Source organism: Somniosus microcephalus, chromosome 12, assembly GCF_052327205.1.
Source record: "Somniosus microcephalus isolate GS21.2 chromosome 12, FLI_Smic_1.0, whole genome shotgun sequence".
In the NCBI taxonomy this organism is placed as follows: Eukaryota; Metazoa; Chordata; class Chondrichthyes; order Squaliformes; family Somniosidae; genus Somniosus; species Somniosus microcephalus.
In genome coordinates this window covers 62,033,583-62,047,810 of record NC_140998.1, presented here as the reverse complement: position 1 = coordinate 62,047,810, position 14,228 = coordinate 62,033,583, and the positions used below count along the sequence as shown (strand labels likewise).

Below are 14,228 nucleotides of genomic sequence, written 5' to 3'. Positions count from 1 at the left end.
CATTCGGCCCCTCGAGCCTGCTCCTCCATTTAATGAGATCATGGCTGATCATCCAAATTCAGTACCCTGTCCCTGCTTTCTCCCCATATCCCTTGAGCCTTAAGAAATATATCTAACTCCTTCTTGAATATATTTAATGAATTGGCCTCAACTGCCTTCTGTGGTAGAGAATTCCACAGGTTCACCACTCTCGGTGAAGAAATTCCTCCTGATCTCAGTCCTAAATGAGTTACCCCTTATCCTTAGACTGTGACCCCTGGTTCTGGACTCCCCCGCCATTGGGAACATCCTTCCTGCATCTAGTCTGTCTAGTCCTGTTAGAATTTTATAAGTTTCAATGACACGGTGGCATAGTGGTTAGCACTGTTGCCTCACAGCACCAGGGACCCGGGTTCGAATCCGGCCTCGGGTGACTGTGTGTGGAGTTTGCACATTCTCCGTGTTTGCGTGGGTTTCCTCCGGGTGCTCCGGTTTCCTCCCACAGTCCAAAGATGTGCGGGTTAGGTTGACTGGCTATGATAAATTGACCCTTAGTGTTAGGGCGATTAAATATGTGGGGTTACGGGGATAGGGTGGGATATGTGTTGGTGTAGGGGTTACGGGGATCGGGTGGGATATGTGTCGGTGCAGGCTCGATGGGCCGAAATGGCCTCTATCTGCACTGTGGGGTTTCTGTGGGTTCCTGAGATCCCCTCATTCTTCTAAACTCCAGCGAATATAAGCCCTGCCATTCCAGGTATCAGTCTGGTGAATCTTCGCTGCACTCCCTCCATGGCAAGAACATCCTTCCTCAGATAAGGCGACCAAAACTGCACACAATACTCAAGGTGTGGTCTCGCCAAGGCCCTGTGCAACTGCAGCAAGACATCCTTGTTCCTGTACTCGAATCCTCTCGCTACGAAGGCCAACATACCATTTGCCTTCTTAAACGCCTGCTGCACCTGCATGCTTACCTTCAGCAACTGGTGCACAAGGACACCCAGGTCTCGTTGCACTTCCCCTTCTCCCAATCTATTGCCGTCCAGATAATAATCTGCCTTCCTGTTTTTGCCACCAAAGTGGATAACCTCGCATTTATCCACATTATACTGCATTTGCCATGCATACTCCCAATCACCCAACCTGTCAAAATCATACTGGAGTTGTATATATATTTTGTGAATAGCTGGGGTCCTAGCACCGATCCCTGCGGTACCCCACTAGTCACTGCCTGCCACTCGGAAAAAGACCCGTTTATGTTAATTCCAATGTTAATGTTAATTTCTGTACTTTGCAACTTCTTTCTCTGTAGAACAGATCTTTTCCTTCTCTTGGGAAGAGATGAAAAGACAGGACAGGCCACAAGGACAAGTAGTGGAGAGAAATATAATTGTTTTTGCTGGTACAGTAGTGCAACACATACTTGGCAGTAGAGGGAGCTGTATTCTGCATCTGGTGCAGGCAATACCAGACCTGATCAAGCGGCAAACATTTTTTTCCCATTTTTCAGCACTGATATACCGTATCTTGAATAGTTACAAAAACATTTTTTTTTTTTTTTTTTTAAAGTAGGAACAAGAAAAGGCCACAGTAAAGAGAGTGTTCAAGTGTCAGAAGAGCTCCTTGGCTGTGAAGGCTGTCCTAGTATTTCTACTTTATTTATATTCTATATGTAATCACAAAAAGATTCTGTACTCTTGCAGCATCAATAAAACATTTTAAAGATTAATTCTTAGGAAGTATGAACTCCTTCCCCCTTAATGTAAATGAAGTCATTATGCAATTTAAATTAAAAAGAGATTGCATTATCACTTTTCTTAAAATAACACTATATTTCCACCAAATGCAACATTTCTGATGTTATTACAAATATTACAAAATTAGTAAAACACAACTTTTTACTGTGCAGTAAATTAAATAACGTACCTGATACCTTCCTCCAAACACGTAGCCTCGGTTTCCGACTGTGGCACAAGCATGAGCTGCCCTCGGAGAAGGTGGTTTTCCCTATTGGATACAACAACATATTAGAACTTACCATCACTAAAAGGCTAGTATTCCATTATTTTGAGGGGTATTAGGTGCTGGTAAAATTATCCTAATCAAAATTGCACACAAGAAAAACACAGCTCTCACACCAGTGGAAAGTACTGCAGCCTATAAAAGCCAAACCCATTCTTGTGCAGCACTATACAACAGTGGGGATACCTTTGTAATGGGCTGGTTCCATGTAAAAGTTTCAAGATCAATGAAGTGGACATGATTGTTCCAGCCTCTTGGATGACTTGCATTCTGGAAAAAAAAATGTAACAATGGTTTCATTCTCATTATTTTCTTATACAAAGGAAGACAATCTCAAGTAATATATTGAATTACTTACCCAAAATGATGATTCGTCAAATTCAAATGATCCATGATACTGCTCTCGAGGTTGGTAACCATAGCCACCAAAGAAAATCAGCCTGGAGTAAAAAGAAAGAAAAAAGTTAGGCAAAATGGGTGAGGAAGTAAGAAATTAGCAAAGTCAACATAATCTGGCCATGAAAGGAATAAAATTGTGATTTTTATAGAACTTAAAGGAATTAATGAATAAATTCTTCTTTACGTCAGGTCCTCTTCATACACAAAAAAATTGCTACACCAAATGTAGAGCAAGTAGGATTTTTTTAATAAAAAGGTGTCAAAATCTTGCTACAACTTCCCATGAACTCAGTGGAATACTAGGTGTCAACCTTCAGTGACTGTTCCCTTTCTCCCACCTCTGCAGCTACATGGGAAAAGCATTTCTTTTTGATGGGCTAAGCTTCAGTTTTGTTAAAATATAACTATTAAAAAAAATTCTAATAGTAGGTTTAAATCAAAAATGCAATAAAAACTTTAGATTCTATAATTTCCCTTCATTTTGGAGTCAACTTACTTTCACAGTAAAATTAAAGTTTAAAAATTTGTTATTTTCCCTTTCAGTTGTACCAACTTTGTGAATTCAAATGTTCTTGCATAACAAGAACATGAAGAAATAACTGAAAATAGTTTGAACATTTCCATACTGTTTCTTCATGTATTCAAACTTGTTTATATATGTGAAAAGCAGCAAAGTAAAAGGTACAGTGAAGTCTGATCTGACCATGATAAAACAGCAGCTGCAAACTTATGCAGGCTGAGTATCTGCACAATCGCCTGCAAGAACCCATTCCAATGCACACTGTTCATTAAGCAACACTGTGTTAGAGGTAAATATGTACTTACTTGTTCTTGTACACCCAGCAGCCAAGCTTGTCTTTGGGTGTTGGTGGTACCCCCTTGAACTCTTTTATTCTCTCCCAATGCAGTATTTTGTCTTTGGCTCTCAGGTTTAAAATGTAGAACTGCAGAGAGATGGAAGGGAAATAACTGTAAAGTTTAAATTTGCTTTATATGTCTTTAATGTTAAATTATTTTGACAGTTATAAAATGAAAAATGTCACAATGAAAGGCTGAAATTACAGACCTTGAATTTTAGCCTAAGAGCATAAGAATGTAAGAATTACCAACAGGCCATACGGCCCTCCCGAGCCTGCTCTGCCATTCAATAAGATCGTGGCCGATCTCCAACTTTAACTCCACTTTCCTGCCCTCTCCCCATATCCCTTAATTCCTCGAGTCCAAAAATCTATCTATCGCAGCCTTGAATACACTCAACGACTAAGCATCCACAGCACTTTGGGGCAGAGAATTCCAAAGATTCACAACCCTCTGAGTTAAGAAATTCCTCCTCATCTCAGTCTTAAAAGGCCAGCCTCTTATCCTGAGACTATGCCCTTTAGTTCTAGACTCTCCAGCCAGGGGAAACAATCTCTCAGCATCTACCCTGTCAACCCCCATCAGAATCTTGTATGTTTCAATGAGATCACCACTCATTCTTCTAAACTCCAGAGAGTATAGGCCCAATCTACTCAATCTTTTCTCATAGGACAACCCTCTCATCCCAGGGATCAATCTAGTGAACCTTCGTTGCACCGCCTCTAAGGCAAGTATATCCTTCCTTAAATAAGGAGACCAAAACTATGCACAGTACTCCAGGTGTGGTCTCAACAGAGCCCTGTTCAATTGTAGCAAGACTTCCTTACTGTTGTACTCCAACCCTCTAGCAATAAAGGCCAACATGCCTTATACCTTCCTAATTGCTTGCTGTACCTGCATGCTAACTCTGTTTCCTGTACTAGGATACCCAAATCTCTCTGCACACCAACATTTAATAGTTTCTCACCATTTAAAAAATATTCTGTTTTTCTATTCTTCCTACCAAAGTGAATAACCTCACATTTCCCCACATTATACTCCATCTGGCACCTTATTGCCCACTCACTTAACCTGTCTATATCCCTTTGCAGGCTCTTTGCGTCCTCCTCACAGCTTACTTTTCCACCTAGCTTTGTATAGTCAGCAAACTTGGATACATTGCACTCGGTCCCTTCACTGAAGTCATTAATACAGATTGTAAATAGCTGAGGTCCAAGCACTGATCCTGCGGCACCCCACTAGTTACAGCCTGCCAACCTGAAAATGACCCGTTTATTCCTACTCTCTTGTTTTCTGTCTGTTAACCAATCCTTTATCCATGCTAATACCTTACCCCTAGCCCCTTGTGCCCTTATCTTGCTTAACAATCTTTTATGTGACACCTTATTGAATGCCTTTTGGAAATCCAAATATACTACATCTACTGGTTCCCCTTTATCTACCCTGCTAGTTACATTCTCAAAAAACTCTCAATAAATTTGCCAAACACGATTTACCTTTCATAATACGATTAGACAGAGTCAAAATGGTTTTATGATTTTCTAAGTACCCGGTTACCATTCCTTAATAGTGGATTCCAGCATTTTCCCCGAAGACTGATGTCAGGTTCTCTCTCTCTCCTTTCTTGAGTAGCGGGGTTACATTTGATACCTTCCAATCCGCTGGGACCTTTCCTGAATCTAGGTAATTTTGGAAGATCGCATCCACTATCTCTGCAGCCACCTCTTTTAGAACCCTAGGATGTAGGCCATCAGGTCCAGGGGATTTGTCAGCTTTTAGTCCCATTAGCTCAAGTACATTTTCTCTACTGATATTAATTACTTTAAGTTCCATGCTCTCATTAGCCCCTTGGTTCCCCACTATTTTTGGTATACTTTTTGGATTTCTACTGTGGAGACAGATACAAAAACATCTGTTTAAAGCCTCTGCCATTTCCTTGTTCCCCAATATTTCTCCTGTCTTAGCCTCTGAGGGACCAACGCTTAAGTTTGCTACTCTTTTTTTACATACTTGTAGAAGCTCTTACAATCTGTTTTTATATTTCTTGCTAATTTACTCTCATATTCTATTTTCTCCCTATATCATCAATTTTTGGTTTCTAAAGCTCTCCCAATCCTCAGGCTTATACTATTCTTTGCAACATTATAAGCCTTTTCTTTTAATCAAATACTATCCTTAACTTCTTTAGTTAGCCACAGATGGCTCACTTTTCCCATGGAGTTTTTATTTCTCAATGGAATGTATAGTCATTGAGAATTTTTGAATATTTCTTTTAAATGACTGCCACTGCTTATCTACTGTCATACCTTTTACTCTAATTTCCCTATCTACCTTAGCCAACTCACCCCTCATACCTACATAATTGGCTTTGTTTAAGTTTAAGACTCTAGAGTCAGACTTAAGAATGTCACTTTCAAACTCAATGTGAGATTCTATCATATTATGATCACTCTTTCCTAGAGGATCCTTTACTATAAGATTACTAATTAACTCTGTCTCATTGCACAAAACAAAATCTAAAATAGCCTGTTCCCTAGTTGGTTCTATGACGTATTGTTCTAGGAAACTGTCTCGAATACATTCCATAAACTTGTCCTCCAGTCTACCCTTGCCAATTTGATTTGCCCAATCTATATGCAGATTAAGGTCCCCCATGATTATTGTATTACCTTTGTTACATGCTCCTATTATTTCTCGATTAATACTCTGTCCAATGGTATAGCTACTGTTAGGGGGCCTATAAACTACTCACACCACTGTTTTCTGCCCCTTGTTATTTCTTATCTCCGCCCATACATATTTTACTTCCTGATCTTCTGAGCCAAGATCCTTTCTCACTACTGTCCTTATGGCATCCTTAATTATCAGGGCTACCCCGCTCCTGTTCCAGTCTACCTGTCTTTTCGATAAGTCAAGTACCCTGGAATATTTAGTTCCCAACCCTGGTCACCTTGTAACCATGTCTCTGTAATGGCTATTAGATCATACCCACTTATCACTATTTGTGCCACTAATTCGTCTAACTTGTTACGAATGCTTCATGCATTCAGGTAGAGAACTTTTAGTTTTAATCTTTTACCATTATCCCCTGCTTTCATCTTATTCGCTGATGCACGATTACCTTTAAACTCACTGACCCTTCCTCTATCTTTACCCAAATCGCTACACTGCTCCTTGCCTTGACTTTTCTCTTTAGATTTCTAAATTTCCCCTCACCTGACCCCTCACCCCCTTTTTAGTTTAAAGCCCTATCTGCAAGCCTAGTTATTCGATTCATCAGGACACCGGTCCCAGCTCGGTTTAAGTGGAGCCCATCCCAACAGAACAGCTCCCAATTTCCCCAGTACTGGTGCCAGTGCCCCATGAATCGCAATCCCTTCTTCCCACAACACTCTTTGAGCCACGCATGTAACTCTCTGATCCGCTTGTCCCTATGCCAATTTGCGCATAGCTCAGGTAACAATCCAGAGATTATTATCTTTGAAGTTCTGCCTTTTAATTTGGACCCTCCTCAAACTCTCAGCAGAACCTCATTCCTAGTTCTACCTATGTTGTTAGTTCCTACGTGGACCACCACAACTGAATCCTCCATCTTCCACTCCAAATTCTTCTTCAGCCGCGAGGAGATATCCTTAACCCTGGCACCGGGCAAGCAACACAGCCTTCGGAACTCCCGATCGTGGCTGCAGACAACAGTATCTATCCACCTGACTACACTGTCCCCTATCACTACAACATTCCTTTTCACTCCCCCCACTTGAATGGCCTCCTGTACCACGGTGCCATGGTCAGATTGCTCATCCACCCTGCAGACTCTGCCTTCATCCACACAGGCAGCAAGAACCTCATACCTGTTGGAAAAGGGCAAAGTACTGCACGTGGGGTCCCCTTATCTGCCTGAGTTGCAGTCACACCCTCCTGTCCCTGACCCTGACCACTAACCAGATTTGTACTACTATCTAATCTAAGGGGTGTGACTGCCTCCTGGATCAAAGTGTCAAGATAACTCTCCCCCTCCCTGATGTCCCTTAATGTCTGCACCTCGGACTCCAGCTCAACAACTCAGATGATGTTCCTCGAGTTGCAGACACTTACTACTGACGTGATTGTCCGGGATCGCAATGCTCTTCACAAACTCCCACATGCTGCAGTTGCAGCACACCACCTGCACTGCCATCCCTTTATAACCTTGTTTTAATTATTTAGGTAATTCAAGTTTATGTATTTAATTAACAGCTTACAGTTTCGTTTTTAAATAATTACCAGATGTAGTTTAAGTTCCAGGTAGATGAAATTAAATATTTACCTGTAACACAAAGCACTCCAAGTTTTGGAGGCAAATGCAGCCCCTCCTTCCCCCTCTGCTCCAAATTCCCAAGTTATCATTCTGTTTAAGTGTACTCCGCTTACAACCACTCTCTTGTACTAATCACTGAGAGGATATCCATATTTTCTGTGCTGACCACTCATTTCTCAGTGAACTTTAGTAACGTCAGTAGCTCATTATAACAGATCTTCCCTCCTGTTATAAGTTGATTAGTGATTCATATTATAACAGTTAGTGGTATAACAGTTAGCAGCATAACAAAAACCGCCTACTTCCACCTCCGTAACATCGCCCGTCTCCGCCCTAGCCTCAGCTCATCCACTGCTGAAACCCTCATCCATGCCTTAGTTACCTCTAGACTTGACTATTCCAATGCACTCCTGGCTGGCCTCCCACATTCCACCCTACGTAAACTTGGTCATCCAAAACTCGGCTGCCCCTGTCCTAACCCGCACCAAGTCCCGTTTGCCCATCACCCCTGTGCTCGCTGACCTACATTGGCTCCCGGTTAAGCAGCGCCTCGATTTCAAAATTCCCATCCTCATTTTCAAATCCCTCCATGGCCTCGCCCCTTCCTATCTCTAATCTCCTTCAGCCCCACAACCACCCCCCACGCTCGCGCTCTTCTAATTCTGCCCTCTTGAGCATCCCTGATTATAATCGCTCTACTTTTAGTGGTCATGCCTTCTGTTGCCTAGGCCCCAAGCTCTGGAATTCCCTCCCTAAACCTCTCCGCCTCTCTATCTCTCTTTCCTCCTTTAAGACGCTCCTTAAAACCTACCTCTTTGACCAAGCTGGTCACCTGCCCTAATTTATCTTTATGTGGATCGGTGTCAAATTTGTTGTCTTAAATAATCCTGTGCAGTGCCTTGGGACGTTTTACTATGTTAAAGGCGCTATATAAATACAAGTTGTTGTATATTACAGCAAAAGACAGTTTTATTTCCAACTACGTCAAACAATACAGATAGGAATACAACTACTACTAACTACAGGTCTGTTGCAGTATAGGTTCAAACTCCAGTTATTAATAGTGTTAGTCTACAGTTTTGCGACAGATAGATAGAAACTATTTCCTCTGGTGGGGGAGTCCAGAACAAGGGGACATAACCTTAAAATTAGAGCTCAGTCGTTCAGGGATGATGTCTGAAAGCACTTCTTCACACAAAGGGTAGTGGAAATCTGGAACACTCTCCCTCAAAAAGCTGTTGAGGCTAAGAACAATTGAAAATTTCAAAACTGAGATTGATAAGATTGTTAGGCAAGGGTAATTAAGGTTACAGAACCAAGGCGGGTATATGGAGTTAAGATACAGATCAGCCATGATCTAATTGAATGCAGTTGAGGGGTTGAATGTCCAGCTCTTATTCCTATAACTGTGGGGAATGTTTAGGAATTTTAAAATCACATGATTGTTCTAGTTAGGAAATCTGTAATAGTAATAATAAATTGTTAAGTCAATTTTGCTTAATTATACAAACATTATAAAATGACATAATTGCCAAGTGATCACTGGGCTTCTAACAACAATGCTACAATCTACAGAATGCACTGCAGCAACTCACCAAGGTTACTTCGACAGCACCTTTTTATTCTGTGACTTCTACCACCAAGGACAGGAGCAGCAATATCATGGAAACACCATCAAGTTTGCCTCTAAGTCACACTCCATCTCACTTGGACATGCATCATCGTTGTCTGATCAATATCCTGGAATTCCCTATCTAATATCATCATGGGAGCACCATCATCAGGACTGTAGCAGTTCAAGGAGAACGCTCACCACAACCTTCTCAGAACAACTTCAGGGTGGGCAATAATTGTGCCCTTGCCAGCAACAGCTACAAATTTTTTTTAAATTCTTGTGGTGGAAAAATTTTGCTTTTTATTTTATTGGCTTTACAAATCTACAAGTCATAAGCCACCCTTCAAAAAGAATCTATTTAACATTCATTACAAAGGGCCAAGAAACAAATTACTTCAATTTTGAAACCCCGTAACTCCCAGCACAAGTGTAACTATACCAAGAAGCTTTAATATTTCAATGTATTCTCTCGCAAGCACCAATCAAAATGTACAATGGCTTCATAAATGTGTGTGAATTTAAACGCTTGACAATTCAGTTTTCAAAAAATGCATCATTCTAACAAACTAACAGTTTTATACAATGGGATTCCTACTCAACAAATGCAAAGCTGCTACCTCATTAGTGTTCCCTCTTGCATGATGTCCTCCAAACAAATACAGTACTCCATCGACACAAGCTGCACAACTTCCTGACATGGACTGAGGAACATCACCTTCTGTGTACTTCTTCTTCCTGTAAGAAAGTAGATAGACTGGAGAAGCTGGGGTTGTTCTCCTTGGAGCAGAGAAGATTGAGAGGAGATTTGATAGAGATGTTCAAAATCATGAGGGGTCTAGACAGAGTAGATAGAGAGAAGCTGTTCCCATTGGCAGAAGGGTCGCGAACCAGAGGACACAGATTTAAGGTGATTGGCAGAAGAACCAAAGGCGACGTAAGAAAGAAACGTTTTTATGCAGCGAGTGGTTAAGATCTGGAATGCACTACTTGAAAGGGTGGTGGGGGCAGACTTAATCTTATCTTTCAAAGGGAGTTGGATAAGTATCTGAAGGAAAAAATTTTGCAGAGCTACAGGGAAAGAGCAGGGGAGTGGGACTAGCTGAGAGTCAGCACGGACTCGACGGGCCGAATGGCCTTCTTCTTCTGTGCTGTAACCATTCTATGATTCTATGGCAGTAATTATTTTATCCACAGGAGATACAGCTGACTAGTTTTATTAAAAAAAACAAAGGTTTCTTAAAATGGATACTGCCAAATCTTAACCATTTTGATTGGTGAGACACTCTTAAGTAATAACCAATGAAGGCTCTGTAGCCTGTTCTCCTTTCCTTCCCTTTCCTCTTCTCGTGAAGTTTCTCATGAATGTCTGACTGAGAAAGCAGGCTGGACAGCTATGTCAGCAAATGCTGTTGTTCTTCAACCATGAAATAGCACAAAACATGGGCCCAATGGGACACTCACCTGATTTTCTCTTTTTTCATGTTGGTTTCACGATCACTGTTGAGTTAGCTGATTTTAGTCAGAGTGTTTGGGGGAGGGGAGACTACAATTGGCTTTAGTGTCCTTGGGTAAGGGAAAGTGGGATGGGGAAAGAGAAAAGCGCAAAGATTTCCTACTACCGGTCAGTATCTATAGAACTCTGCTGATAAGTGAACATGTGTGAACTTCAAATGGGGATAAGTTTGGGGTTGGCTTTGATACACCGCACAGCCAAATAATCTTTCAACGTTCACTGTCTAGATTAACATATAATGAATAGTGACTTGGACAAAGTACCAGAGTTGCTGCCACCCGTGGAACACCAGCATGACTCACTGGGTTCAGGGAATAGCAAAAATTAAAAAGGAGAGAAAAGTACTGAGGGGAGAAAATGCTGCAAAACTATATATTTGCAAAATCACATTCCCCAATGTTTATCAAATATTTTGGTTTAAGCACATCAAAAAGTACTTTGGTTACAGAAGGTTATACCATAATTTACACATATGTGCTTCTATCTATATGTCTGCACAAACTATTACAGTACTCAAAAAATTTGTATTAAGAAAATTGTCAAATTTACAGTCCAGTCAAACCCGCTTAATTGCAACTGCTTAGGACTACCTTGCAAATTGCGATAAAATGGATATTTCTGTGCAGTGAGAAGCAACAAAAATGAAGGCTGGTCTGGTGTATAACGACCTAGTATATCTTATAACAAGGATGAATACAATATAACACAATATCTTGCATGCAGGGTGCCCACATGAATCAAGGGAGGCGGGGGTGGTGCGGTTGGGGTTGGTTAAATGCAAGCACATAGGAGTGCGTTTCTGCAGCAAAGGTTTTGGCTGGGAGTGGTGTCCACTGCTTTGAAACTGCAGTTTCTGAGCAGCCAAGGATACTCAAGACTTCCATCTATGGACAAAGTAACATTGCCACTGCAGAAGTGACTACAGCTCTCATACTGTCCTCCTGCTGTCTAGTGCCTGCATTGTTCTCCTGGACAGTCACAAGGGTATTCTTCACGTCATGTGCCAGGTCTCCCACATTGAATTGCAGATGCAGGTTCTGGACTCCTCCAATGGGTCCATCATCAGCACTACACGAGAATAGACTGTCTCTACTGCCTGCACACGAGACCCATGCTCCTCAGCAACCTTCCCTCTGACACAGGATCAGGACTGAGGCTGCCCACTGGCAATTCCAGAGCACTCTGCTACATTCAGAACTCCCCTGATGACGAGGCAGCCCAAGGCAGCCTACAGTGGGACCTGGATAACATCCAGACCTGGCTTGACAAGCGGTGGATAACATTCATGCCATGTCAGTGCTAAGTAATGTCCATGTCAAACAAGAGAAAGCCCCCCCACCTTCAATGGTCAGAATCATGCAATCCCCAATCCAACACCATTATGAGGGTACTGTCTTCACAAGGACTGCAGCCGTTCAAGGCTACATTCTTGGGGCAGCTGTGAGCATGCAATGAATGTGATCTTGCCCTTGCCGACCACTCCGAGAGCATAGGAAAGAAAGACAAGTTGGCAGTTGGCTTTGGTAAAAGCATTATGTTTAACCCATTCAATGATGATTTATGATCTGCAATACTGGCCAGATAGAGGGAATCGTTAACAATCTAGATTGTACCAATTTTCTGAGGGAGTTGGCTAAGGTGTCTCACAGGAGGCTTAGCTGATCAGATCTACCCTATAGTGCGTATGAGGAAATTAAGTGGGTTGTCTGGGATGTTGGCTGGCTTGTAGGAGACAAGAACTGTGGAATGAGGAGCACAATTGCAAGAATTCCTGAGCAGGGGAACCAGCGGTAAGGACTGCAACAGATTGCAGAGAGACATAGACAGCTTAGCGAAGTTGGAAAGCTGCAAATGCTTGACTGACTTTGCAAGCTCTGTGGAGGTCAAGAAGGCATGAGGACATGGAGCTTCCAAGGTGTTGTCACATTTAAGAGGCGCAATGCCCCAGAGATCTATGATGCTAAGCATCTGTGCTCCCTGAAGAGGGATAGGTTTGAAGATGAATGCTAAAAGGGAACTCAGTGTGGAGGCACAAACCTGTCTCTGTGGGCATGATAAGGAGAAGCTGCTTCCTTGATTGTGGCTGACCAAATGGACAAGCAGCTGAATGAAATAGCTGTGAGGACTTGCCAGTCTGTCACACCAGGCCCCAATTCCTAGAGGACTGCATGGCACCAATTTGTGGCAGTTGTTGTGAACCTAGAGTGGGCACCTGTAAAAACTTCTAATGAAACAGCTAAACCGCACAGCACCGACCTCCCTGTCTGCTGGGGGAGTGAGGGTTCCACATTGAGCGGTCTCCCACCTCACATTGATGTCATCGGAAGGTCCGACCCTTTCACTGCAGTGACATCATCAGATCATTTGCCAGTGTGTAGAAATCGATGTCGCTAGGGACCAGCGCACGCAAAGAAGTGACATCAATGGATGCATATTGTTGCAAATCACTCCGAATAACATTATCAGACATAAACTCTACTAAAAGGTTGTACATCATCTTTACCAATGTGCCCTAAAACACCAGTCACACCAAACCATTTTGCTGGGGGGGGGGGGGTGGGTGGGGGGGAGGCGCTCAGAGTTATCCATTATCATTTTTTTTTTTTTAACATCAATGTGTAAAATAGAGATAGAAAATAGAAACATTGCGCATACCATCTTCCAGTTTCCATGTTATAGATCCAAAGTTCTTCTCTTGGCAAGTAGAAATCATGGTAGCCTCGAATTGCAGCATTCTGCAAAAAAATGTAAAACATTTCAGGAGAAATAACCAAAACAATGACTGTACTTAAAATTCTTATTTCATACCTTTACAATGATTTTATGAAGTCCCAAATCTGTTTAACAAAAATCCTCTGACTTTCTTTTGATCAAATCATTTTATTTTAACATACAATGCAATCATCATTAATAAAAGACTTGCATTTATATAGTGCCTTTCACGACTACCGGACGTCTGTAAAGTGCTTTACAGCCAACGAAGCACTTTTGAAGTGTAGTCACTGTTGTAATGTGGGAAGCGTGGCAGCCAATTTGCGCACAGCAAGCTCCCACAAACAGCAATGTGAAAATGACCAGATAATCTGCTTTAGTGATGTTGATTGAGGGATAAATATTGGCCAGGACACCGGGGATAATTCCCTTGCTCTTCTTTGAAATAGTGCCATGGGATCCTTTACGTCCACCTGAGAGCAGACAGGGCCTCAGTTTAACATCTCATCCGAAAGACAGCACCTCCAACAGTGCAGCACTCCCTCAGCACTGCACTGGAGTGTCAGCCTAGATTTATGTGCTCAAGTCCCTGGAGTGGGACTTGAATCTACAACCTTCTGACTCAGAGGCGAGAGTGCTATGCACTGAGCCACAGCTGACACATAATGGTAAATAATATAGCCACAGCAGCGATACTAAATGTTGAGAATTTCTGCACAGTGCTCTATTACCAAACAAATTCAATCCGGCCAATTACCGCCCCATCAGTCTACTCTCAATCATCAGCAAAGTGATGGAAGGTGTCATCAACAGTGCTATCAAGCAGCACTTAC

At 42.1% G+C, this 14,228-nt stretch overlaps 1 protein-coding gene across 3 annotated transcripts in view; it reads right to left on the bottom strand.

Moving 5' to 3' along the window:
• The window catches only part of LOC147109225 (kelch domain-containing protein 2-like), a 28,574-nt gene that overhangs the window by 9,247 nt on the left and 5,099 nt on the right, over positions 1-14,228 (bottom strand). For all 3 annotated transcript variants that reach the window (XM_086002960.1, XM_086002958.1, XM_086002959.1), the window contains exons 3-8: positions 13,339-13,418; positions 9,788-9,905; positions 3,226-3,344; positions 2,360-2,441; positions 2,188-2,271; positions 1,906-1,986 (exon numbers count right to left, since the gene is read on the bottom strand). In XM_086002960.1, the coding sequence (XP_085859086.1) occupies positions 1,906-1,986; positions 2,188-2,271; positions 2,360-2,441; positions 3,226-3,344; positions 9,788-9,905; positions 13,339-13,418 (564 nt within the window). The remainder of the gene's footprint in view (positions 1-1,905; positions 1,987-2,187; positions 2,272-2,359; positions 2,442-3,225; positions 3,345-9,787; positions 9,906-13,338; positions 13,419-14,228) is intronic.